The sequence below is a fragment of the Molothrus ater genome, chromosome 2, assembly GCF_012460135.2.
Source record: "Molothrus ater isolate BHLD 08-10-18 breed brown headed cowbird chromosome 2, BPBGC_Mater_1.1, whole genome shotgun sequence".
In the NCBI taxonomy this organism is placed as follows: domain Eukaryota; kingdom Metazoa; phylum Chordata; class Aves; order Passeriformes; family Icteridae; genus Molothrus; species Molothrus ater.
This window is the reverse complement of record NC_050479.2, coordinates 90,864,526-90,892,308: the sequence shown is the minus strand read 5'-3', so window position 1 is coordinate 90,892,308 and position 27,783 is coordinate 90,864,526. Positions and strand designations below refer to the sequence as shown.

At 45.8% G+C, this 27,783-nt stretch overlaps 1 protein-coding gene across 1 annotated transcript in view; it reads left to right on the top strand.

Moving 5' to 3' along the window:
• The window catches only part of GTF2E1 (general transcription factor IIE subunit 1), a 50,178-nt gene extending 38,237 nt beyond the window's left edge, over positions 1-11,941 (top strand). The window contains exons 3-5 of the mRNA XM_036389581.1: positions 2,102-2,303; positions 6,938-7,185; positions 10,188-11,941. Coding sequence (XP_036245474.1) covers positions 2,102-2,303; positions 6,938-7,185; positions 10,188-10,618 — 881 coding nt within the window. The 3' untranslated portion in view covers positions 10,619-11,941. The remainder of the gene's footprint in view (positions 1-2,101; positions 2,304-6,937; positions 7,186-10,187) is intronic.
• The last annotated feature ends 15,842 nt before the right edge of the window (positions 11,942-27,783 follow it).

Genomic DNA, 27,783 nt, shown 5'->3' with positions numbered 1-27,783 from the left:
GGAATTCTGTTTCATTAGAGTTGTATTTACTTTCTGATTTTTTGGTACTCTGAATTGGAACCATTCTCCCTATAATCTTAATCTTTTGCAGATACTCATGGGGTTCACAGATGGAAGTGTGAAAAGTCTGAGCTGTCTCAGGAACATGTAACAGGACTTGGGGGGTGTGTAAAAACAGGGGAGTGTTCTTCATTAACCTGTGCTTGTTCCCGTGGTCCATTAAGGGAACTGAGATGTGCTAATTATTTTTTATTGATTCAACTTATGTCACACTGATAGCCTCAGATGTGGGATAAGGAGACCAAATGTTGGATTCAGTTTTTGCTGGGCTGACAGCTTATATAATGAACAGTTTTGAATCAGTAGGGACAGTTTTTACAGCCTGGAGAAAAATAAGCAAAGTGTTTCATGCTTGGATAGGAGAGAAGAGCACTTTATCCACTTGTATTTTACTTTGCATAGTGCTGTTGTTGGCTGCTCTGGCTTTTGCATGTCAATAAGACAAACTTTCTAAAGAGAGGATTTATTGCAGGAAATGTGTCCATATTGCAGGCCACATACACAGCATGGATTAATTTCTGAGTAACAATGAGCAAAAGCTGCTTCAGATGGTGCCAGGGTACAAAACTGCATCTCTACAGACTGGTGAGAGGCAACAGATCTCCCTTCTGTCACAAACAGTGCTTTTTGTGTTTGCTGAGACGAGTGTGAGCATTGTGTAGCCCTCACCACCAGCACTGAAGAAGTTAGGTCTGTTTTTATCGCTGTATTACAGGCAGGGAAGGAGTTCTGCTGAAAAATAAAGTGACAATACTAGCAAATCTGTGTAAGCAGCAAACCAAGATACCAGAAGCCCTGGCTTGCCACCCTGTGTCATTACATCATGCCCAAGTGCCCTGGGCAAGCCCTGTTCTTTTGACTGTGTTTGTCCATAGCATTGGTGACATAGCAGACTTCAATACTGATTCCAATTCTGATTTTTATACATAAGATTATGATTTCTGTGGCAGGACCTATCCTCAGACTTCTTATTGGTATAAAGATCTTGTAATTTCTTCATTGGGGTATTGAGAGGTGAGGCCAGATGTGCGTGGATGTCACAGAATGGATAAATAAGAAATATCACCCAGGGGCAAGAGAAATGAAGAAACCTGTGAGCATCACTCTGGATGTCATGTTCTGAGGTGGAAGGGGTATGTTCTCAGTCCAGCACTTGCAAGACAAAGCCATCACAGTGTTCTGCTCCCTCCTAGCAGAGCAGATGGAAAGGTCCCACTGTGTACGTACCGCCCCGAGGGTCCTGCTCACAGATGGAGTGATGAAACCCAAAAGCTGCTGTGCAGGAGTTCACTGGGTTTTTTTGTAGCTGCTTTGCCATGTAGCCATTTCAGTCTGACCTGTTTTTATAGATCCTGACGAGGTCTGCAAAACAAACTTATTTTTAACTGCTGTTCACATGATTCTTATCTTACCATTCGTAGTTTTAAGAAGCTAATATGGAAGTTGGGTGGGATAGGTTTTTGCATTGGCTGCTCTGCAGTAATGACTTTTTTGCCTGGTTTGGTCCTGAAACAGAAGGAGAAGCCATCTCTTTTTTGCAGTAGCTGCAAAGTGACAAGGGTTAGATTAGCAGTTCCTGCTGGCTGATTGGTGCAGTGTAAATTCTCTCTTTTATTGTGAAATCAGCCTATTGGTGTGGTCTGGGAGATAGCGGTGCAGGCACCTGAAACAGAAGATATTTGAACTCCTTAGAGGATGCTGTGTAGCTTTTTATCACAGCCCAGTCATAGCTGACATTTAAAATGTGCAGCAAGGAGGGAGGGAGATTAGGAGATGTCTCAGTAGAGGTATTGCAGCCCATCTGGGCTTTTCAGAGCGAGAAACTGTACCCAGCTGGGTATCCCTGGCTGGTATCAAAATACTTCCTTTGTTGTCTGCTTGAATAATAACCAGGTACACCGTGTGTGGGAAGGGATTTTTGGGGCAGAAAAACTCCTTAGCATCCAGCTAAGGGAACAGCAAGGCACTGCTGTTGGGAAGGCTGCATGAGGAGCAGGCCTGCTGCTTTCCTTCCAACGCTGAGCGCCTTCTCTTGTTTTAGGAACTTTCCGCTGTACGTTCTGCGAGACTGAAGTGGAGGAAGATGAGTCGGCCATGCCCAAGAAGGATGCAAGGACACTGGTGGCGAGATTCAATGAGCAGATTGAGCCCATCTACGCGCTGCTTCGTGAGACAGAAGATGTTAACTTAGCCTATGAAATCCTGGAGCCAGAGCCCACAGAGATTCCTGCCCTGAAGCAGAGGTGGGAGCGTGCCTGGTCTTTCCTCACTGCACTGCTTCCTTGTAGAGTGTTCCTCTGCTCTGCTCTGTGAGGCTTTCCCAAACCTTGTGCAGGATTTACTTGTACAGCACCAACTATGCAAGCAGCTGACAGATTGCCCCAGGGATGTGTGGTTTACAAGGAGACAGAGGGCTGTAACCATTTTTTACTAAACAGCCCTCTGCATGTATTTTTCTATGAGGTGGGATACTTGAATTGCATGCTGCTTGCCATGCTGCAGCTGCTATGCACACCAAGCCCTTGGCCCAATAGTTAAAAAATGCAGCTGCTTGATAAAGCTCTGAAGGTGCCGCCTATGCTGTCTACTGTCTCTCAAATACTTATCTGTCATCTGTTCCTTTTGCTTCTACCCAGCTTTTGAAATGAAGCTATCTGCAATCCACACCTTGTATTTCAAATCCTCATATTACAGCATTCTAGTTTGAAGACATTACTTGTAATAAGCAGTTTTTTCTTCTTATTTTGTCCAACTTGTTACACACCTCTTCTTTTCAGGAGAAGACCATGTTGGAATGAAAAACTCATTAAAATGTTCTTACCCATGGGAAACGACACTTTTTTTTGGTACATTCCTAGCTTTACAAAAACAGATGATGTTTAAATAATGCAAAAAGATGTGGGGAGATGTCAGTTTTGTCAGCTGTGGTGAAATGTGATGCACTTCTCTGTATTTAAAAAAAAATAATTATACACACGGGGGAAAAGAGCTGTACCATGAGGGGAAGCATTCCCACAGTGCCTTGGGGTGCTTGGCGTTAGTTAATAGGAGAGCAAGCAAGATATTCTTTTTTTCCTCTCAGGCTAACCTTGAGAAAGAATGTTCCTCATATATTCATGCTAGACAGCTTCTAATCATTATAATAAAAATTCTTTGTCTATTCATAGTCCTTTTCTAGCCAAGAAGGTAGCTATTTTTCCTCATCATTTTGATAGAAAAACAGAAGCAATATAAAGAGCAGAAAAGATTTTTCCAAGGTCACTCAACGTGTCTGTGGTGATATGGGGAATTCTTTGAAGCCTTTATACCCAAGCTGAATCACTAGACTTTTCTTTAAAATCTCTTTTCAGTAGTTTAAGTAGTAGAACTGGGATAACCCTACCAAAAAGAGTAAGTTTTTAGTCTTCCCTTTTTGTGTACAGGAAATTATCACAGCAGAGGCCTGGTGCAGTCCCATGATTAAATCGCAGCACCCACTTACTCGACTCTTAAATACTTAAAAAACATTGTAAATGATTAATTACTCTGTGCAAGGAATGACAAAATAAATAGGCAGCTTTTTAAATGCTTACTTGAACACAACTTGCTTCAGCACATACAGTGATTTAATTATTTATTAACTCTTATTAATTCAAAGCAGTTAATTCCATGAAAGCACTGCTGTGAGATTTTTTTAAAGTGCCAAACCCTGGATTATTTACCCTCTCTGTTTTTATGGAGTCTTGAGAGTCTAAAATCATTGACAAAACTGACATTTGATGATTGTGAAACAAACCAAAAAGGTCACAAAATGCCTGCATCTTCTCTTTGCAGTAACTTGGGCAACTCCACGTATTTTCAGGAGAGTTACAGCTCTAAGTGGCCCCACTGGCACTGCAGAACTGTCATTCACCTGCCCTGGGAAACTGGGTAGATCTTCATTTATGTTTTCCTGAGAGGCTGTTAATTTCCTTGATCGTGGGAGAGCATGAATTAGCCCCACGGGTTTCAAAATAAACCTGTTTTACTTAAGCCCTTCTCCGTAGTTTTTGAAAAATTATGGATTTTAATAACCCTTCTATTTCATTGTGTCAAAATAGCATGATTTCAATTAACAAAAAATCTTCACAGAATTAATTTTCTGTGGTCATGCTGTCAAGAACCATGGGTTGTCTCCTGTGAAGTTGAAACTCTTAAGAGCAGCACAATGAAAATGTGTTTTGTTTTATCTCAAATGTGGCAAATAAAGAGAGTTATCCCCATTATCCAAGACTGCTCTTAATAGTCTGGGCAGGATTGAGATGAAAATTTCAAGTTGTTTGCCCACTGCACAGCGTGGTTTCTGTGGGCCATACCTCAGCAGTGTCAAGGGCTATTTATGTTGCCTTTAAAGGCAGCTAAACCAGTCATTAAGGGATTTCCATCGAGGTGAATGAAACAGACTAAATGTAGCCACATCTGGGCCACTGAGCTGCCACAGTTCCTGCCTGCAGGGTGGCCATGTGAAGTCTGGAGCTAGGTGGGGAACAAGTAGTTCATGGATCTAAGAGAGAAAGAGAGATTTAAGAGATCCCTTCATCTGCTCTGTGCTGCCTGTGAGGCAGCTCCCAAACCTGGCCTTTTGTTGGTGCCTGGTCCATGGTGTCTAATGCTGTACTTTGGAACAGGTTGTTTGACAGTAAGTTCTCTTCTTGCAGAATGAAGTGTTCCCCTGCTCAGGTAGTCTTGGGGTGGTGCTCACACCTACCAACAGTGACATCAACTGAGGCACACTTGCAAAGCTCACTGGGGTCCAAAATCAGACAGAAAGTGTCTGGATGGCTCCAGCTCAGTGTAGGACATTGCAGGAGATCACGTGAAGTAATTAGTACTGTAGGTGTCTCTTAGAAGTGTTACTTTCATTTTTGAAACGTTCCTGACGTCATGGAATAAGTGTTTTGCTGCTAAATGGTTCTGTGTAGGAAAAAAGTCAATTTCAGGCACACTCCCAGAGGCTTCTATGCAAAAGTATTATTAGGTAGTTCCTGGCACTACTGAGGGTTCAGTGTCACACTGTAGTCATGGCGAGGGAGAGCTTGGGGGAGAGATGCATTGTGCATCCTGTGAGGAAAGTGGATTACATAAAATCGTCAGGGAAACGCTAGTTAGAGATTTCTATTGTGTGGGAAGCAGAGTGGTGCTTTTCACAGAACACACGCCTGTCTTGGGGAGCTGAAAGGTACCAACACTTGAAATAACACGCTGGGGAGAAGGTCTCTGTGTGGTTCCTTAGGTTACATAAGCAATCCATGCGCATGAGCCTTCTGCCCCAAAATTCAAGGCTGCTGTGAAGCTCTCCTAGCAGAGCTGGCTCTGCAGAATTTCTAAGGACACGAGACATGCTAACACAGATGCTGTGAAGTATTTTCTTAACAGATCCCAGCCATTCCACTACTGAGAGCCTGTGAGTAGCTCTCAATCAACACTGTGGCTGAACACACCAATATTTTTTATTTGGGGAAGAGCAATGTTCACCTACCTGTGTCATTTCCCCTCACTGTTTACCCCTAAAAATCCAGCAGAATGAGCTCATCAAACAGTGGTAATGTCCTTGCTGAACTAAAAAAAACCCACATATTAGTCAGGTCTTCTCCAAGTGCAACTTTATTTTAAGCTTCCTGGTTGGAGAAAAGGTCATTGGGTAGACAGCAGCAACTGAACCATGCTCACTGATGACAACTGTCAGCTCAGCTGGCATCCTGGAGTATTCCTGATGGATTTAATCTGGACAAGAGAAGGAGTCAAGGCAGGGCCGTTCCTCATGAAAAGCTGTAGGTACCCCTGGCAATCAGATGACTCAGATGACAGAAATTATATGATCTGCAGTGGATTTGTTTCTCTGAAAAGATAGAATCTCATTCTAAAGTAGAGGAACAGTCACATTTGGCTTTCCCCACTCTGTATACACAGCAGCACAGGCCAGGGTGTATTTTAGGCTCACTGCCATTGTCAGTGTGCAGAAAATATTTCACCTGATACCCTGTTTCGATCAGATCCAAGCAGGAATGTTTTTCTCCATCAGTCTCCTGAGCTAGAAGGGGCTCTGCAGGGAAATGTGCAGGGAGCAGAGGAGGGCTGGGCTTTGACTGCCATACCCTTCACATGGGTCAGCACCTTCATTTCTCCACTTTTTCCACAGTGAAGACAGTTCTTCTGTCTCCTCCTGCACTCCATCAGCACACAAAGCCTTTTGTCCAGCCCTAGTTCTCTGGTTTGAAGGTGCTCTCTCTTCTTTCTTCTCTGCCTGGGCTCCCAGTCCTCCCAGGGCTGCATCTGTGGATAGTACAGATCTCCTGTGTAACAGAGGAGAGGTGTCTTCTCAAGTGCATTGTCACTCACAAATCAAGCAAAGGTTTGAATTGTATTATTCATGATGAGTTAACTCCTTCAGTAGTCCTGTGATTAATAACAGTTCACAGCTCTGAGCGTGCTGAGTCCCTGGACCTACTATCTACCTTGGTTAGACTTCAGTGCTTTTTTAATGCAGTATTTGGCTGCTGTGTGAAGGCCAAAAAGAGGCTTTTCCAAATACCAGACTACTGTTTGTGTTTTGCTGCTGTGGCTTTGGTTTCAGGGAATTCAGGCATGTTATGCCTATTTTAACCTAAGTGCATTTGCATCTGTAGTGCTGCCTCTTATTTTCAGTGTCTGTGGTGGATGTTGCCATGGCCCCACTAGAGATCCACAGGTTTCCCAAACCAGCAAGCTGCTGCAGAAATTCCTGGCAGCACATGTTAGAACTGAGAATGAAAGTTCTCAGTGCAGACCATGAGGGATAACTAATCATCATTGAAGTATTTTTGTCTAAGGAGGGGCTTGTTCTGAGAGCTCTGTTTTTCTCTCTTTAACTTCCATGTAGCAAGGAGCGTGCGGCCGGTGCTGGTTCAGGAGCAGCAGCTGGCCTTGCAGGGGGACACCATCGGGAAGCATGGACCACAAAGGGACCATCATACGAGGACTTGTACACCCAGAACGTCGTCATCAGCATGGAGGACCAGGAGGATCTGAGCCGGTCTGCAAGCGAAGGAAAGCCCGCCAGAGAGAGACCCATTTGGCTGCGGGAGAGCACGGTGCAGGGGGCTTATGACCCGGATGAAATCAAAGATGGTAAGAAATTCACAGAGCAGAAGTACTGCTGGACTTGTACAAGGCCTTTACAGTGCTGGCAAAACCATCTTCTGGTGTGTGTGTGTGTGTGTGTGTGTGTATGTACAGCTGCTGCTCCCAACACTGGAGTGTCTGCTCCCCTCTGCTGTGCAAAGCACCTGTGTGTAGGCAGATGGAAAAATTCCTTAGATCCAGGATTGAAATCTAGGTCAGTAAAGCTGAGCTGTCCATGAAATTTTGTGGGGGCTTCTAAAATGTTAATTAACTGTTATGTCTTCCACCTTGAGAGCTTATTGCTTCTAGATGAAGGTCTTTCAGTTTCATCTAGAAAGCTGTCTCCCTAATAGGTCACTGCTAAAAAATAACATTTATTAATGTTCAGTGACCCTGAAGTCTACTAAATCCTCCAGCACTGTTTATATGCTCCCAGCCTTCTTGAAAATGGTTTCTCAAAAGTTGTTATGTATGAAGAATACTAAGAAATACAGCTTCTGGAAGTACAGTAGGAAGGTCTGTCACCCTGACAGGTGAGTCTTTATTCCCTTCTGTTTGTTTCCCATTATCTCTGCTTTTATTTTCATTCATCTTGGGGTCAGGTTATCCACAGACCAATGGTCAAAATCTTATAACTGTTAGTAGAAACATTCTGCTTTGGTATGTGTGCTGCTTAAGATTCCATGCCAAAATTGGAAATGGAGACCTTTTCTGATTTTTACAAGAGTGAGTCAATAGACAGAGTAATTTTAGGATTATGGACTGAAACTGTTGATGCCCTAGGAAGAAGATATGGCAAAAGGGAGTCATATGTGTGAGTATGTAACCCTGGAACTCGTGCCATGTTCAGGAGAGGAGTGGAATATTTAGGTGTAGCAGAAATGAAGAAAATAGATGTGATGTAATGGTCACAAGATACCTAAAGAACTTGTTCACATGTAATGCCTTTCAAGTGTATTATGGATCCCCAAACATTTTTCAAATAGACTAAGCAAAGTGAGATGATTGAACAACCCGCTCCTGCAGTCTGTAGCAGATGTTGTTGTTACTCACCAGCCATGGTGAGTTCTCACTCCATTTTTCTGCTAGACATTCAATTCACCTGTAGTTTTAAATCAACTCCTTGAGACAGCTTTTGGTGTACACAGCATAAATGTTTCTCAAGAAGTCATTGAGGGACATGGAGGTGGAGTATCTCCTTACAGGATGGTGGCATCACTGCTTAACCTCCTCAGCTACTGGAGATCAAAGAGGGAGCTTGTGAAAATAGCCTGAAATTGCTTCTGCAACACATAAACAGGAAGGACAGAAACTTGGGACCATTGACAGAAAAGATTCACTGCTTGGATCTGGCAGAAACAGTTCTTGCAAGCAAGAGACAGCCCCTCTGAACCACAAAGTCAGCCTTTGTGGAGCTAACTCTGGCTGTTGTCATTTCACAACTCTCAGTGTGATGAGCTATGATATTATTTCACAGAAATGCTCTCCTACAGCCTCTTCTGCTCCACAGTCACAAGCAGTGAGCTGAGCACATGGCTGCCAACACGATGCCTTTATTCTTCCTTTCTTTCAGGAATTTGGCAGTGCTCTAGTATTAGTAGTTGTAGCCATCACCTGTTACTACAGCTTTGTTTACAATAAGAACAGAATTCTGGTCAAATTAGGTATGGTTCTTTGAGCCTTTATTTTACCACAGGAAAGGAGTGACCACAAACTGCCCTGGAACTTATTTCCTTCACATTATTTTTTAATTTCAAGTTGAAAAATATAACCAGCACATTTCTAACTGGGGAGGGAAAAGACTTGGGAGCTGCCTGACTGGATGTGGTGCTGAAACCATGAGAGTCTGTGTCTTGGAGGAGTGGGCAAGTGGCTGCCTGTATGAAGGCAGAATGCCAACACCTCAGCTCCAGCAGTTGTTCGTAGGCAGCATCTTTTGGTGTAAGACAGAAACTTTGCCACAGGGAGCCTGTCCTACTTTTTAGGCCTTATTTTTTTTCTCCATATTTAATTTTTTGTTCTGTTTTTTGTTTTGTGGTGTTTTTTAGATTTGGTTTGTTTCTTTTTTTCCAATACTCCCTGTAGTTCTTTTGGTGCTAGGTGGACTCACAGCCCTCTCACCAAAGGTAGGATTAGGAGAGGTTTTCTGTGGGATGCTACTTTTTGAGCAGAATCTTACCTTCAAAATCCATGAACTGCAGATGTTCTTCCTACCAGAGCCATATTGAGCCCTCTCAGCTGTTGTTCAGACAAGTTTTCTGAAAGAGGGGCACAGGCCAGGTGTGTCAACTGGGCCACTGCAGTCCCCTCCAAGTAAGAGGTGCAGGTAGGGAGCTACAGGGACTGTCTGGGCCGTGTTTCACTTGGAGAGCAGGCACTGGTTAGTGCTGTGCTGCACAGCTGGGCTGCAGGCTGTCAGCTGCATCTGCTCCATGCCAGCACCATCTTCCTGTAAGGAGCTTTTCTTCCCCTTTCTGCCTGGTATAGGTGCACCTCTGAGCTCACCAGGCATGGCTGCTCTAAATGTTGTTTCATAACACATGATTTCCACATATTCTTTGTCTGCCTGGATCAGTTTCTTCTCTGTGTTAATCCTTACAGGCAGGGAGCTCAGCAGGATAGGGCCTGGGCTTGGGGTCTGTATTTTAAGGACTGCTTTGCTTTCTACTCCACTGTAGAGCCTGAGTTTGACACCTCCCTGGGGAAGTCTTTTCCAGGTGCCTGCCCATTGTGCATTTGTTGTCTTCACTTTCAATGTGCTCCTGGTCAAGGCTTCCAGCTGGGAGCCACACTGACTCTAGGCCTCCTAGGAAATGTCAGTATTTGCTCTGCCATTATGAGATATAACTGTCTCTGTCTTTGAAGGGAGAGGAGGAGTTGGCATAGAGAAAGGACGTGGCTTTGTCAACTGAGCTCAGTGGCAGTAATTACTGAAGGTTTAGAAAGCTTTCAGGGCCATCACACCGATCTCTGTGAGGAAATACTCATTCCCTCGTGTCCCTTTGCAGGGGGCCGGGATCTGGATGCGTTCCAGGAGCGTGAGGAGAGCCGGGCAGCCCTGGATGACAATGAGGAGGTGATGCGCGCCCTGCTCATCCACGAGAAGAAGACACCTTCCGCTTCCACCGTCACCGTCAGTGGTGCCGCTCCTCTCTCGGGCGGCAACGCCAGTGACTCCGAGAGCGAGACCAGCGAGTCGGAGGAGGAGTCCCCTCCCCGCCCCGCCGCCACGGCCACCGCAACGTACGGGCTGGAGGAGGAGGAGGAGGATGAAGAGTTTGAGGTGGTGGCAGAAGACCCCACTGTCACAGTGGCTGGGCGCCCGCATTCCTACAGCCAAGTGAGCCAGCGCCCTGAGCTGGTGGCACAGATGACGCCGGAGGAAAAGGAGGTTTACATAGCCATGGGGCAGCGCATGTTCGAGGACATGTTTGATTAACTGCCCCTGCCGGGACATTTTTTAAAAGGTGACTTTTTAAGGCAGAGACTCTTTGGCAGAACAGAAGACTGGAGCGCATCTTCCCTCCCCTGTGCACAGGCAGGGTCACTGCAGCTCAGCACTGCTAATCTCAGGCATCCTGCTCACCAGAGCTGGGGAGCAGCAGAGCTGCATGTGCCAAAACACATAGGGGAGGACAAGTCTCAGAAGTGAGGATGCTTGCACGGTAAAAATCTGCTTCAGAGTGCCTTGCACAGGCACTGCTTTAACCTTCTCCAAGGCCCTAGCAGCTCTTTCTCCCGATGGCTTTAAGTTGATTTTTGTTGCAGATCCCAGTGAAGTCCTCATCCCTGCTCTCAGGGGACATAAGGGCTCTGTAGTCTGAGCAGAGCACTCTGCAGAGGAGGGCATATGTGACATACATCTGCCTGTGCTCAGTGAGGGGAGAGGAGAGGGAAGTATTTGTCTGCTGATGGCAAGCTTGGACAGGGCTTGTAGCTGACCCTCTGCCAGTGGCCACTGGCCACCAGAGTGGCTCTTTGTAAGCAGGCCTGTAGACAGCAACCTTTTCTCGCTCCCTACTGGGACTCAGCACCTCAAGGTCAGGTGTAACTTGAAACAGGCAGAGCAAAAGCCTTGGCAAGCACACACAGTCAGTCACTTCTTGTCAGCGTAACAAATGCCCTCCATGGATCTCAGCTGCCAGTGCTCTGACTTGCCAGGAGAAACCTTCATTTTCCAATATTGCTGCCTGTTGCTTCTGCCTAGCCCTGTCCGTGAAGACATGCAGACAGTTCACAGTGGGCAGAGCTGCTGTCAGGCAGTGCCAGAGAAGTAGCATAACTAAGTTTGATTTGCAATCTCACCAGGGCTATATGATTTTAAAAGGAATTGTACAATTTTGAATTCTGCTTGGCACACTCTTTTACCACAGAAAGACATTTATCAGTGCCTATAGAGCAATATAATGTTTTTAATGTTTTTCTCTTTCAATTGAAAATGTTGCTTTTTTAAAATTGTTGTGTTTTCCTACACAGTACTACAATAAAACAAAATTATAAAACAGTTCTGTGTTCCAGAGAGTAGGGGCAGCATTATGTGCTGTTCCACTTACATGGGCGGTACAAATTTGCTGCTCACTGAGACTGTAAATCTGTTTTATACTAACTATGCTTTCTATGTTCTGCTAACCTTGTAATGCCTCCTTTGTGGTTTGATTTTCAGCTTCTCAATACTCTGAATCCCCCTCTTTTTTAAATAGTATTTTGAATTTTCTTTTAAGTCATTTTAAAGAGGAATAAATAAACAGAAACTTCTCCCCTTTGTCAGTTTATCTTGTGCCTAGTTGGGAATATTGTTTGCTTATAATTTTGATTTATTGGATGCAAGGAAAAAAAAACAATTTGAGCTCTCCCTTGAGAGGACCATTTGAAATTCCATTGCATATTGTTTCTCCCCAGCAGAGGTTCCTTGAATGCCTCCTGGAATCTCCTGCACTTCCAGGATGGATGTTTCATTACATCAGTGCTATGTAAAAAACAGAGGCTGCTTTTGATCAGCCCTTCCATTTCTTTCCTCCTTCCTCAAGGGAAGTGTAGGCTGATGGTGGAGGGCTTGCAGACATTGTGCTGCTGGTTAAAATGGTGTTCTTGTGTAGACAGGCTTCCAAGATCTTGTATCGAGCTTCTAGATATCAAGTCACAGAGCTGATAAGTCAGATTCAGTGATCACCTAGCAGAAAAAAAATGTGCTGTACCCATTCTGTCTAGATTTAATCTGGCTGAATTCAATATTATCACTGGAGAAAAGCAGGTAGATTTACAAGGAGCCAAAAGCAGAAACTGAGAACTAATTCTGAATACAGAAAACTGCTCGTGCTCTGAACTCACCAGGGCTGTATACTGAGTTTTCAGTTTGCAAAATCAAGCTGTAGGTTTAGTAAAGACAAGAGAAGAAATACCCAGCATAAAAATCTATAAAGCAGTGGTTTTCTTAATAAACATATTTAATTGTGGTTTGTGCAGCAGCTGAAGTTTTGTCATTCAGCAAGGCACGTCCTGCACATGGGGAAATCAGAGTGGTGGTTGTGGGGTTTGCCTTCCATCTCTCATCCACCACATGCAGCCCTTGGGAGGACTGGAAAGGTCAAAGGTGCATGAGTAGATGCCATCATTGTTTCCTGCCCTCTCCAACAGTTCCTGGCGTTAGAAAGGATGGCTGCTCTGCTCTGCTCCAGCCAGTTCAGGCTCCTGAAGGACAACCATACACAACTGCTTCCCTGTCATGACAAGCCTGGCTTGAATGAACAGAACACACAGTTGATAGTGCCCTCTTTCTCTTCCTGTAGTGGAACAGAGCTCTGCAGGCATGGCAGGAGGGAAAAACAGCCTCTACAAGCAAAGCCAGGCACTGCCAGCAGGCTGGTGCTAATGCAAGGGATAAAGCCATCAATTCTGAGGGAGGCCCAGCCATTGCCCCTGCCTGCTGGACCACATGTGCTGCACTAACTCAATAACACTGTCAAGCCTTCCTGGGTGGATGTTCTGTCTAACTCCATTCAAACCAGTTTCTGCATCTGCTTCTGGCCTAAAGTGCATTTTATCTGATGAGTGATACCTGAGAGTTCAAGAAGTGTTTGGACAACACTGTCAGGCATATGGTGTGATTCTTGGGGGTGTCCTGTGCAGGGCCAGGAGCTTGTGGGTCCCCTCCAACAGAGTATTCTGTGGTTCTATGGATGTACATGAGGGCAGGGCACTGGAGCTCTCTCAGAGCTCTCTGAGTTCTGTCTGAGAACTGCGTTTCTCAGGCTGCTCGTGCTCCTCTTCCCAATGGTCAGAGGTGCCTCTCCCAGCTGGATGAGAGCTCCCCTGTTCCTGCTACCACTGCAGGTCAAGAAAACTGCAGTGGAGTTGTGCTCCCTGGCCCAGTGCAGAGCAGGCCAGAGCAGATGAGCTAAGTTGTTGATGAGAGAATGTGCACTGTCAACCCTAAATAACATTCAGAAGCATTACAATATTTTCTACTAAGCTTCCAAAAATTGGCTTCCTCCATCTAATTCTTCCTGTGCTGCTGCCTCCTTCAGACTTGGATTAAACAGACTTGCTCTGTGAGAGTCAAGGGATTTGAAGATCCCCTGGAGGAATCCTAGAGGGCAGAAAAATAGCATCACCTCCTTCCTGAGACATCTGGGGAGCTGTGCCTCAGTGATGCCTGCAGTGCCAGGACATGCTGTGAAGTTTAAGAGGGCCTGGCAGGGGAAGCAGCCTGCTGTGCTTGGGTCTCTGTCTCCCACTGAGCCTCCCTAGGAGGAGAGAGAAAATTGTCTCAGGAATCAAATGCAAGACAAAGCCTTCACGGAAACAGAAAGGTTATAATGAGGTGGAAGGACATGTCAGCAGCAGGGCAAGCCAGCAGGCTGTCCAGGGTGGCTGTAGGGGCAAAGCAGCAGCAGCAGCCCTGTTCCTCTGGTGTGTGTCAGCAGAAACAAGGGAGGCTTTGGGACCTGTCCTTTGGAGCAGGGACGTGTGACACAGTGCTCCAGGTTATTGCTCTGGGCTGTCCAGGACTGATACTGCTTTATCCCACTGGAAGCCTTGGGCTAGGTAACCATGCCCCAGGCTTGTTCACAGGAGGCTTGGGAATATTGATCTAAGTGTGGACAGCCAGGGATCCCTAAGCATCACAATATGCTCTAGTTTGAAGTGTATTGACTGTGAGACAAGTCTCCTCCAGCAGCAGAGGAGCTGGGGCTGAGCTGCTTCCAGAATAATGATCAATATTTACAAAGTGTGACCGTGTTCACAGGGGTTCTTGGATGAGGCAAGAGATGAGAATGTTGACTCCATGTTCAGAAGGCTTGATTTATTATTTTATTATATATATATATATATATATATATATATAACATTATAACTATACTAAAAAGAAATAGAAGAAGAGGTTTCCTCAGAAGGCTAGCTAAGAATAGAATAAAAAGAATGATAACAAAGGCAGCTGGCTCGGACAGAGAGCGAGAGCACAGCTCTGCCGTGACTGGTCACCAAATCCAAACATCCACAGGAGACCAATCACGGATCCACCTGTTGCATTCCACAGCAGCAGATGACCATTGTTTACATTTTGTTTCTGAGGCCTCAGCTCCTCAGAAGGGAAAAAATCCTAAGAAAGGATTTTTAGTGAAAAGATGTCTGCGACAACAAAGTCCAAGGAGATCATCACTTGTACAGCCTTGATAGGAGGTATAGCCAGATACTTGAATCTAGTTAAGATGTGAATCCACAGAGAGTCATGGAGAGGCCACTGCTAAAAGGAGTGGCAGCCCAAAGCGTGGGGAGCAATGTCTGAGTGCTGGTGCTCTTGGAAAGCTGCCTGCCTGCCTGCCTGCCTGCCTGCCTGCTAGCAAGCAGAGAGCAGAGCACTGGCAGCACCAGACTGTTCGGGACTATAGTCCTGTCCCTGTGGCAGAGCCGTTTTATCTCTCTTTCATAGATATCTAGGGAAATCTGGGCTTTTTCCTGTTTGGGATACCTAAATGAGCTGCCAGAAAGCAGTTTCTTATTTACCAGCATTAAGATTGAGAGAGAGAGAGAGAGAATGAATCTAATTTGTATTCAAACAAAAATCAGACTTTGGAAGCACCTGGTATCTCATTAAAAAACATTAAGGACAGTGAGTATTAGTGCAACCATCCTGAAGCAGCAGACAGTCTCTGAAGAAGATGCTTTCAATAGAATAGGTATTTTTGCTTAAAATATGTTTGTGACCTAAATATAATTGAATTTCCATGCCTTTGAACGGCGTGATGCTAATGAAGCAGGCAGGGGTGGCAGAGAGGAGGCTGAGGCAGCCGCATGGGCAGCGGCTCCACTGCAGTGCGTGCGCTTGGCCCCGGCTGTCACAGCCACCCAGGGCTGGCCAGGCAGCAGGAGGAAACCTTGGGCTGCTCATCCAGAGAAATGGGCAGGGATCCAGCCAGGAAATGAAGGCTGATCAAGTGCTGTTCCACAAGCATTAATGTCTGTGCACAAAAAAAGGTACATCTGGCAAGGAGGAAAAATCACATCTCATAGAGATGTGATTAAAGCCCTGACATGCTGCTTGTGCTTATTTTCACCTGGAATCTGTATCGCCAGCCTCTGCCATCCTGTTACTCACTGGAAGAAGGAGGGTGAGCAGTGGTGATTTTGCAGTGAGCTAAAATTGTGCACAGACCTGAGAAGCCTGGCTCAGTTCCTCCTGGTAAAGAAGAGATCCGCCTAGTCTGTAGCATTTATTTTCTGCACTTCTGACAATGGAAGTCTGCCTGAGCCAATGCCAAATTTGCCATGCTCTGGTAGCACAGTCCATGCTTTTGCTATTTTCTCATGACATGCATTGTGGGGGGACAAGTCTGTCAGACACCGCTAATGTCTGTGACTGGCTGACCTGGGTGTGCTTTAGGTTGCAGTGTCTGAACCAGCCCTGGCCCACGTGAGGCAATGATTGCTTGGGTCATTTTGGTTGGATTATCAATGCCTGCTGTTTGCAAAGGTGCTGGTTGTTGTTCTCCCATCAGTCAGTGCTGATGGGCTGTCCTAAATTCAATCTGTCTACAATCACACACAGGTGTCAATTTAAAGTTAATACTTTACTTGAATACTTGAATACTTCAAGCCCTTTACAACCACCACCACCAAGCAGCTCCAGCTTGTGCCATGTCCACTCCTGGGATATGTGGCTCTCTCATTCCAGGTGCACCATGCAGGTCCTGGCCATGCCTCCCTCAGCCTGTGCCACATCCCAGCAGAGAGGTTAATGAATGGTAGGTTTGTGTTTTCTCCAGAAGTGAGCTCTGGCTGGGCTCAGGCCCCTGAAATTCCTGCAGTGAGTAGGAAACAGGCATCAACTCCAGGCTGGTCACACATTCTTTGCTGCTTGAACTAGATGTGATTTTGTAGGAGTGGGTTTGATTTTTTTTTTAACCCTTTTTCTTTTTGTTCCTTGGGAATATTTTGAGTTTCTGAATTTCTCATGTTTCTCTGCTGCTTCTAACAAGAAAAAACTTTTTTTTTTTTTAATAGTAAATGAGGCTGTAAAATCTTGGTAGAGAGACATACCTGCTCTCCCTGCCCTGTCACCACAATTATTCTTCCATTGCCACACAGTGCTTTCTTCCCAGAAGATGTATGCTTTCAGCATCTCTCAGCCCTTCTGGTGATGTCAGGAGATGAAAACTATTCCCAGTACAACACAGAAGAGTAGAGGGAAATGGAGTTAGTGGGAAATTGGGTCTTAAGAAAATGGTGCATCATGAGAGAAATTTCACTCTGGCATACTCTCCCAGGCCACATGGGTGCTGTATCCAAGCACAGAAAAATACAATGTGATGAAGAAGGACTTGGCTTATGGTGCATTTACCCTGGTGTATTCCCTTGCCTCTGAGCCCATTAGGAAGGGTAATATTCTCCAAATGTGCCAACCTCTTGGAAGTTATATAAAGGCATCAGGAAGATCCCAAGTTAGCAACCAACTTCAGCAGGAGCTTGCAGGTCTGTTTGAATGCTCTGACTCCTTCTTTTGCCATGCTGAAAGGTTTGGTGCAAAAATACCTCACAGCAATTAGTTGGGAAACTGAGCTCAGTTGTGACATTAGAAAATATCTTTTTCCCCAAATATTTCACCAGAATTTGTGCTCTTATGTCTGTGTGTGAGAAACAAACATAAAGGCCTGTAGGGGGCTGCCCAGCCCTCCTCAGACATGTCCCCCTTTGGGAATGTTAACAGATAAGGACTTCTGCGTGGTTTAGGTAGAAGCTACTGCCAAGAGCAGCAAATGACAACTGGAGTTTTTGTTAACTGGACAGTCACATCATTGCAGCTGTCTGAAGTGTGCACTAAAAGTGCTGATGTCCACAGACAGCAGACATGGGTTCTTACAGCTGAACACACGTCAAAATGCCAAAGATTTTCAGCTCTTCCAGTTTTGGGTTTGTTTTTCTTTAATTCTTTGCAGGTTTTGCTTCTCATGTAGCAGGCTCGAGCACCTTTTTGCGTGCATGCACACAAACTAAAGACCTCCTTGAGGCATTGCTAATTCACATGCTGATAGTATCTGCCCCAGGAAAGGTGTGAGTCAGGCCATTAGAAACATGCAAGACAAGGCAGATGAATATTGTGGGCAGCAGTGCATTTGTTCAGGTGGTCAAAGCCAGTGAGTAGGAGATGAACAGCTCCCTGTTTGCAGAAAGTGTGTAGGGCACTCTAAGTCTGCAGTGAACATAAAAACTGCTTTATGCCTAAGTCAGTAATAAAAAGAGCATCAAGACTGGAAGTCTGTGTTGGGAGGGAAATAAACTGTGCATTACTGAGGGATTATTTATCTTTGTTGAGTAGAAAGGTGCAGTAAACCAGAACCTTTCTCTGTACCATATGCAAGACCCTTTGGCACCTGGGGATGTACCGGCGAAGCAGAAATGGGAACCATTCTGACCTCACAGCTGCCAGTGGGTTGATCTGCACAGGAAATCCAGCACTTTTTTGCACTAGAAGAAGCCAAGTGTGCAGTGAGACCAGTGCAGCCTGTGCTGCAGCAGTGACAGCTGCAGAAGCACAGAGAGAGCTGCTGTGATTCAATAGTCGTGCTTGTCCTCTCTGTTTTTTACAGGAGTCATGGCCACACTGCAGGATTCATGGAGCATATTACCAGAAAGAACTCTACGTAGAACGTGGTCTACTGGAGATGGTTACTTTCCTTCCTTCCTGGCCTGGCCACTTCCTGCTGCCTTCTTCTTGTATTTTGAAAAGGAAAAATATGAAAAAGAATGAATTTTCCCTTTAAACTGAGATAACAAAACAAATGTTACTCAAGCCTGCAGCTTAATGGCAAGGAGTCAAGGAGAAAAAGTGGTTGCAGATGACTCTCGGTCCATTTTGCTGTTAACTTTTCCTCACACCAAGGGCTGTAACTCCATAAAATCACAGAATCTCAGAGGGCCTCAGAGGAGAGCAGGAGCTGTATTGCTGGAGTGTGGGTGGACTCTCCAACCCATCCCAAGGGGACAGAACAGGGGGCTCCCATGCACATTTCCAAGGCACTGCATGACTGTAGGATGAAAACTGTGAAAGTGTAGAGGAAAGTGAAGAAGTATCAGGAGAGCAATAAACAGGGCACTTATCTCCTCCTTAATCACAGCCCAGCCTTCAGGAGGTCTGCAGGGAGAACTAATGGATTAAATACAGGTATTAAATGAAATCTTGGAAACATTTCCCTCACCTGGCAGGACTGAGAAGCTGATGGTTATGAGGGAGTGCTCCCAGTGCATTTGAGCTCTGAGAGGTGACCAAAGGAGCTGGGGCCATGGCTGACACTGTACAGCCACAGGATTGAATAACCTGGGCTTTTGCTGTTGCCGGAGTCAATCTTGAAATATCTTCCTGAATATATCCTTCAGCAATTCCCAGGTGGACTAAACGAGGTGCTCCTTCTCAAATTGCTTTCTGCCTGAGGAGGTCAGTCTGTCTTTATTTCACTTGCTGCAGTGCTTGACCACCTCCAGATTATGGGGCATGCAAGCAAAGAGCTGCAGCTCTTCCACGGCCAAAGACTACAGCAGCATCCTGAGAGATGCCTTGATCACTCACTGATACAACCTGCACAAAACCTTGCATGGGTGTCCTCCAAATGCTTGATTGGGTCTCCAGGTCAGAAGGAAGGCTGCAGAATGTGTGGCTGAAGATGAGGGGGGATTTCTGTCCTGGTGCCATGCAAGGCTGAGTGCAGATGGGAGCTCACCAGGAAGGTTTCAGTGAGTACAAGCACTGTTCACAACTGGGAAGTGGAGGTGGAACAATGTATTGTTAATTATATACCTTGGTGCAGTGGGGTTTAATGCTGGCTGCATTCCCAGGCCATAAGATCTCACCTTGCTTTCAGCAAGGATTCAATAATCTTTCCTCCTCCTTCCTCTCCTAGGAACTCCTTTGCCTTAATAATATTAGGAATAGCAGTGCTTTTCATAACTACAGGGGTTTATCTGGAATGTGTGAAATAGGGCAGTGTGAACTGTCTCTCAGGTGACTGTAGCTCAGCAGGGTATGAGGGGTTATCTGCTGTAACCTTTTCTAAGTGGATGGGATGACTGGGGTCCCTGCATGACCAGGTGGTTTGTGAGCAAGTGCTCACAGGGAGGGCAGCTCTGCCCACAGCTGGAACCAGCACTGTGAACTCCACTCCAAAAATTAAGCTTCTAGTGCTGGGCAAAGCTAACACATCTGTTGGGAGAAAGCAAATCAACTTTAATAAATGGTATCATAATTCAAAGTAATTTTTTTAATATAAGGCTAAATTAAAGTAATACGTTTCTTAGGGACAAATCAACACCAATCAGGCTAATGAAACCGTCATCTCAAATAATCCAACACAAGTAGAAAATCCTGTTTAGCTCAGTGATGATGCTAGTCATTTTATTCAGTCACTTTCAGAGTAGAAAGAGAATCCTTCATCTTCGAAATCAGTGACATTGGTTTCTCCAGCTCCTCCTCCCTTTCCTAGCACACTTCACCTTGCTTTTGGAGGGTCACTGGCTGGAACACCTGTCTCCCACAGTCCTCATGCCACCACTGCCTGAGTAAAACCTCAGCAGAAGTGATGTTTCACCAACACACACCATTCAGGTGCTGAATTGTCATTAGGGGTTGCTATTGGCAGTAGAGATTGCCCTTTACATTTTAGACAAGACTTGCTGCTGGCACTGTAAGGGCAGGTCGATGAGGTAGCCAAGATCAGGGTCAAGGAGCTGGGCTGGGTGGCTGGTGTGGGACCATTGGTGACAGTGACAACACAGCAGTGGCCCTGCCACTCAGAACTAATGTCATAATTCAAGCAACAGTAATTAAAACAAAGCAGCAAGGTATTATTTGCATAATAAGCCCCACCTTTAAATGAGTGTCTGTCCTCAGACTCCTGAGCTAACTCAGCCCACTGGTCCCACTGACAAAGCTGTATCAGAACCACAACTCCCTGAGAGGCAGCCCCAGGTGAAAACAGGATGGGAGGAGATGGGCATTAAGAATTAACAGCTACTTCATTCATCAGGTACACACAGACTCTGCCAGCATGTAACACACACACAGTCCCACCACTGAACTCACTCACTGTGCAATTTTAGATCCTCTGCTTCTTTTGAATGCAAGTAACTTTTAGCTCTCTACTTATTCCCTTCTTTCATCAATTTATTTTTGAAATTAAGAATTGATATTTCCTCTATTTGTGCTCCTGAGAGGCAGTTGCACCTTTGTACAGCTGTGATCTACCTGCTATGACTTCTGGAACCATTTTCTTTCTACCCAGGAATCTCCAGACTCCAGAAGTAGTTTTGATCCATTTCTGCTGCTCCAACACCTCCATTCCCCTGATGTCAAGGAGAAGTCCATACACAGGAAGCTTCTTCAGAAACTCTCCAATGACCCTGAGTTGCTTTTCTCCAGCTCTGAAGAGCAATGACAATGATGTCCCTCATCTGATGTGTGATCTGCCATCTGGAGAGACTGTCCCTCACGCAGAGGGGAGTTAACATGAGCTGAGAGATTCCAGCACATCTCAAAACTTTTTTCATAAGTCAACCTTCAAAAAGGATTAGATGCAGAAAATATCACTGTGCCTTTCCAGCACCAGAGGCACTGGAGATGTAAATTTAAGGATGCAGTCAATATAACTACCTGAGATATGGCTTCCTGGGGGCACCATGTCTCCTCTCCTTTCCACAGTCTGGACACTGCAGGTTCATCTGAGGCTCAGCTACTCAGGTAAGCAGAAAAATCTCAATAACATGGAACATAACAGAGAACGGAGAGCAGAGATGCTGCAGGGGCTCTGCAGAGTGGGAGCACGGACCTGGAAACAATCTTCCCTTTTTCTCTTGTTGCCACCAGCTCCTGTACAGCCCAGTTCCCAGTTAGCAGAGGCCTGTCCCAGTGCCACCACACAGCACTGCTCTCAGGCATGAGGCAGCGTGGCACACAGGTACATGGGTTACATGGAGTAGCAGGAGTGCCATCAAACCAGATACCTCTGGAGTTCATCTGGCTTTACACAGGGAATTGTTTCCAAAGCACCCTCTTGTGCACCCTGCACAGAGCTCACTGGCCCCGTGGTTTCATTGCTGTGGCTCTGTGCTGTCCCAAAGCTGCCAAAGTGCTTCTGGACCACAGCTGGCAACAGCAGCGATGGCTGAGCTTGCAGCATAGGGCATCCATGCCATAACCAGTCTAGAAGTGAAGTGGTACTACAAGAGCCAGCTCCCATGTCTCCATCTGCAGAGCAGCACCCTCACAGCCTGGCCAAACAGCTTGTGAGAAGCTGGAATTTTATTATGTATTCAAGGTAAGTGTGTCTCCATGACACCTGCTGTCCCACTTGGGTGATGGGCTTGGTCACCATCAGGGTGGCACTGTCAGGTCCAGACAGGGTTGCTGCAGGCTGCTCCATGGGGACATCAATCCTGTGAGCTCAGGGGGGGAGCAGTTCTTAGGGAAATATGGGAAATCACCACTCAGAGGTGTGACCTCTGGAGCCACATGACCAAGCACGACAAAAACCTTTCTTGCATGGCCAACTTTCTTCTTCATGCAGCTGCCAAGAAGTCTGAGCTGTGATTTTTTTCCAGCTGTGCTGGTGGCAGATGCCTATGGGTGGATTTTGAACCGGAGGGTTCAGCTGCACCAGTGCAAAATCCCTGCTGTAAACAAGGCTGACGTCTGTATCTGCCTTTCATTCCTGCAGCAGCCCTTTCCTCTCTCCCCCTTCTCCTCTCTAATAAAGACATCCTGGCAAGCTTCCTGTTTTTCAAGAAGGCTCAGAGCTGCCAGTTGCCCTGGCTTTGGCTTCATGCAGGCCTCTTCCTCTGCCCCTATTAATTCCCCTGTAAATCGGATCATGATGAAAGGGAAACGGCAGTGTAATTTAATTGTCCTCCGAGCACAGCGCGCTGCAGAGGGATGCTGCTGAGGATAAGTCCTACTCATGAGATGCCTTTTTTATCCCTATATTTTACTTTGCAGGGGAAGGGGGACACTCAGCATTAGCTTCCTCTCACCATGTGCCTTCTTGTAATGCCCAGGAATGAATCGTGGAAGTTCGCTGTGCTGCAGCTTCCCCTCATTGGGGGAATGAGAAAATTGAGATGTCCCCACTCTGTACTGGATGTAGGAGTGGGGGATGGGAATTAATTAGGCAATTGTTGGATAGAGCTCTAAAATATAATGTGCTCCCTCATTGTGGCTGTCAGGCAGCCCCATAATTTGGCAGAGCACCATAGGATCCCATCCTGTCTCCCACGAGTCGGAGTTGGGGGTGGAAAAGGGATGGGGAGCAGAGAGATCGGTGTCAGAGATGGTTCTGCAGAGAGACAGTCTCAGAATCTCTGCTGGTCAGAGTGACCCTGAGATACGTACAAGCCTCTTTTTCCCAGCCTGGCCATTGAAGAAGAGTCAGGATTTTTCTGTTCTCGTTCTCAAGGTTGTTTATTGTTTCTTATTGATAACATTCTTTCTCCCACCCACCGAGGTCTGTCTGGCAGGCCGGGTTGAGGCACACTGCCCACCTCAGAGGCGGTGTTGTCTTTTTATACTAAAAACTACGTGTACATTATTTACAATTACTTTCCAATACCTATCACCTATGTTAGACAGTGAGTTTCTACTCTAAACCAATCTAAAAGTGCCAACATCACCCAGAACATGGAGGCTAGGAAGAAGAAAGAAGAAGGACAGGGCATGCCCAAATTCCTCCATCTTGGACCCCAAGGCCCCATTCTAAAAACCTCAAAAATCTATTTTTCACCCCATAACTAACTATTATGCTACTTAAACTCTCTTGACTTGTAATTCTTCATATAAAGGTAGTAATTTGCTCCATGGGTCAAAAATCAAAGGCACAGGGGTCTTGGGCTCTGTGCAAGGTCTCTGAGCCCCCCGGGCAGGGGCTCGAGCCATCCAAGACAGCCAGAGAGATGTCTTGGCTTCCAACAAGAGAGGTCCCTTAACACAGAGAGCAGGGACAGCAGCAGGAGTCCTGCAGCTGCTGTGGGTTGTGAAATGGCTCTGAAACTTAATTTAAAAGCAGCAAAGGCTCGAACAAACTACACTGTGGAGGAAGGCACAGCACATGAACGGAGCCCCAGTGTTTCTGTGTCACTGAGCTCTTTCTCCCAGGCAACATGGTAACACGTGATTTGGTAATACAGATTATGGTACAGTTTTTCCATCGGGGCTTGCTGGAATGCCTGCTTTCCTAGGCAGGGTGCTAGCAGGGAGATGGACAGCTCCTCTGCTCTGGCTGAGGCACAGTGACATGTGGCCATCTCATCTTTTCTTGAGCTTTTCCTTGGGGACAGTGTCGGCTCTTTTCTTCCTCTTAACTTCTTAGCATTCCACTAAAACTTTCACCAGTTTCTAATCTTTTAGGGAACAGTCTCTAGCAATTAGGAAGTGCATTAAAGTGGTGTTTACTGGGGATCTGAGAGCTGATATAGTGAGAAAGCTCAAGAAAGGCGTTGAGTTGGAGTCAAGGGGCACTGGAGCTTTACTCTGAGATGAATTTATTTCCAGGTACTCTGACATGTGAGCTCATGTATGATGGAAAGATCAGCAGCAGGTGCCTCCTGCATGGAGGTGGAGGACCCTGCACATCTTTTCTTGCCCAAATGGCAGGAAAAAAAACGGGGAAGGAGAGTGGGGCAACCTTGAGCCTCTTCACAGGAGCTGAGACTCTTAATTGCTGCCATCACCAGATGTGTCACCAAAAGGGGTCTGCTGTTAATAATAGGTAACCTGAAACAGTCACCTGAACAATGTGCAGCACCAGTGGAACCTCTCAGCCCTTCAACTGCTGCTGGACACCAGAGACCATCAGCTGCATCAGGTGGTAGCTGCAGTTACAAGCACTTAAATTTTCTTGGTTTGGGTTCTTCTGCCTTTCTGCCCTGAAATTCCCAAGCTGGTCTTCAGTTCCTCCCCTCCATCAAAACCAAAAGGACTTGCTGGTAAAATATTCCTTTTTCCACATTTTAAAATGTCTGGTGTAGAAAATGTACATGCTTCTGACTTGCCCTCCAGGTGTCTTGAGATTTAATTAATCCCAAGTCACATTTGCATATCTTCTGAGACAGAGGCATAACACGAATCCACTTGCATAGGAAAAGGCCTGCAGATAATTGCTTCTGTGTCTCTTAGTACGGGGAGGATGTCTGTCATATGGAGAGTCACCTTCTCACATATTTCTGATGAATTACTGTTTTCATTTAAATCCTATAAAAAATTATATAAGTTGGTGTGCTCTTGAGAATGCTGGCCCCAGAGTTACTGCTGGATCAGATACTTATTGCTGAACAGTGTTCAGCCTTCTGCAGGCTGCCTGTCTCTGCAGCTGAAAGAGGCCAGGTTTTGATCAGATATTAGGAAGAGATTCTTCACTGTCATGGTGGTGAGGCACTGGCACAGGTTGCCCAGAGAAGCTGTGGATGCCCCATCCCTGGAAGTGTTCAAGACTAGGTTGGAGGGGGCTTGGAGCAGCCTGGTCTAGTGGAAGGTGTCTGTCCATGCAGGGGAGGGTTGGAACCAAATGACCCAAACCATTTTGTTAGCATCAGGGTGAGATGGACTGGTAAAGATCTCCCATGTGAAGACTGGTCCTCACCTGCCTGGATTTGGCTGTTTTTCTGAACAAAAGTGATAGGAAATGCTTTGCTGGACACAGCCATTCTGAAATCTAGAATCAGATAAGGAGCAAGGATGTACCAGGTCCATCGAGTGACTTCACCTGCTCTGAGACTGAGCCCAGGTTCCCTGTGACGTCTCAATAGCTGTGTGCTCATGGCCACCACTTCCCTGGCTCCTCATCAGACCTTCCAGAATAACTTTTTCTCATTTGGAGTTGAATGTCCACCTGCCAGGCAGCTCAAACTGGTTAAACCCAAACCTGTGTCTAAATAAGATTCCAGGTTCAAACACAGTCATCACCAAGGACACAGCTGCTGAACAGGCAGAGTAAGAAAGAGATGCAAATCCGAATGGTAGGCAGATGCACTCAGATTTTGACACCTGAGATGTTTATAACCCAGACTATTTTCAGTGAGATGTCAAACATAATTTGAAGATTAACAAGTAGTCTTGCAATGAAACAAGATGGAGAAAAAACAGCAGCAAACCCAGGTGTGAGATGCCTCAGAGCCCATTCACCTGAAGGATGGTTTAGAAAGGATGACACAAGTCTGACAAACCCCTTCAGTTTCCATGTCATATGGAACTGCAACATCAGACAAACTCAAAATACAGTCTGGTTACTGGTGCCTGTAAGATTAAATCTATTGGTCTGCCCCATTTTAAATCCATTTGGCTTGCAGGATGTCCCAGTCTGCCATGGCTTCTGTTGTTCTTGTAAGTAAACCATGTGGAGAACACACAGAAGTCCCTGCTGGAAATCCAAGATATTGACAGCAGGCACCACAACCTTGAAAGCTTAATGAGTAACTCTTTCTGTATATCCTACACAAAGAGGATATCTTTAAGTAGGCCAAATTGAAAATACCATATCTCGTTTTGTTTGAGCTCACAGCACTATTCTGTAGTGCTGTGTGAATGACAAATCCCTGGAAAAACACTCTCAAGGTGAGGATGTTGTACATGTGCCAGTGTTTGCATGAACACACGTTTATTCAGAGAGACTATTGAGGTACCAGAAAGAAATAGGTGACTTCTCTCTAAGATGTTCTCCTCTGCACGAGAGGTGAGGTGTGGAATACAGTGCCCTTTGGTAAGGTTATCTTATCTCATGTATTTGTGTACAATTAAGTTAACTCAAGGCTTACCTGATTTTAGACCTTGCACCAAGCTGTTGGGCCCAGTGTTCCAGCTTTGTGCCTGTGCCTTGATGGCATTGGAATCTGCGTGACATCTTGAGTCTAAGTGATTTTACTGGGATTTGGTGATAAAGTGCATGGGGTTTCTAGTATTTGCTGGCCGAAGGGGTTCACTTATTCTGCATGGAAATATGCACATTTTAATTTCTTGTCCTCATTGCTTGATGAACAGGCATCCTCAGAAGGCAGTCAGAGCATCTCTGTTTGTGCCACTCCTGGCCTGCCAAGTGTGGAGTTGGAGTAGGGAGCAGAAGTGAGCCTATGATCATGCTCTTGGCAGTATAGCACAGACTCACTGCCCAGGTACCAGAGCAGCAGCAGGAAACAAGTGTGTCCAATTTCTGTACAGGATGTGATTTCCATGCTCATCAGATAGTGGAAACTGGAATAAATAGAATTAATGAATCTCTGGGACCATTGCAGACAGTGTGAGTGGAAGTTCTTCGGCAGAGAGCTGCACTTTCCCACTCTAAGTGCCCTGAAATGCCCTCACCAGATACACAAAGAAGGAAAATCCTGCTGTTATCTCACACCTTTTCCAACCATCTTCCACATCAAATGCTCATAAATGAACGAAGGATGAGATTGGAAGCAAAGGTGGTAAGAAAAGTTCAGCACTCCCACTGGAGAGAGAATGCTCCAGAGGAATCACTGCTGAGCCTGGTGCTGCTCCTGAAGACTGATCAATATTCAGAGCAGTAAAGGAGTCCAGAAATCTGCCAATTACTTAGAGAGGAGCAAGGTGCACAGCAGGACCCTGTAATAGCTTGATATTCCCAAATCTTGGGATATGTGCTGCTGTCAAACTCCACAAGAGTCCTGTCACGTCAGTGTCCTGTTTCCCTGATTGTCCATTTTTAGTCTCCAAACTCAGGGCAGTCTGGGGCAGTAGTATGTGCTGAGGTCACCCCTCTCCCTTGCTGAGGGGCACTGATGCAGTTGAGAGGACTCCACCTGGGAGCCCAGCAGCACTGCCAGGTCCTGGAATTAGGGAGATAGGGAACAGTCCCTCTAGGAGGACAGACTAAATACATGAAGGCTCTGTCCTTTCCAGTCTTGCCTTCCTGGGAGCTGGGCAGATCCTTTGAGAGGTAGCTTTGAGTGCTGGAGTGCTCTGGGACTATGGATCATGACTTACAACATGGTCTGGTTTTCTCTGATGATTGCAGAGCCTTTGTAATTCTGACACCACCATGCCCCTCTCATCAAGATCCCACATGTGTATATCCTCAACAAATTCCAGCCCTGATTCTGAAAGGACCCACTGCT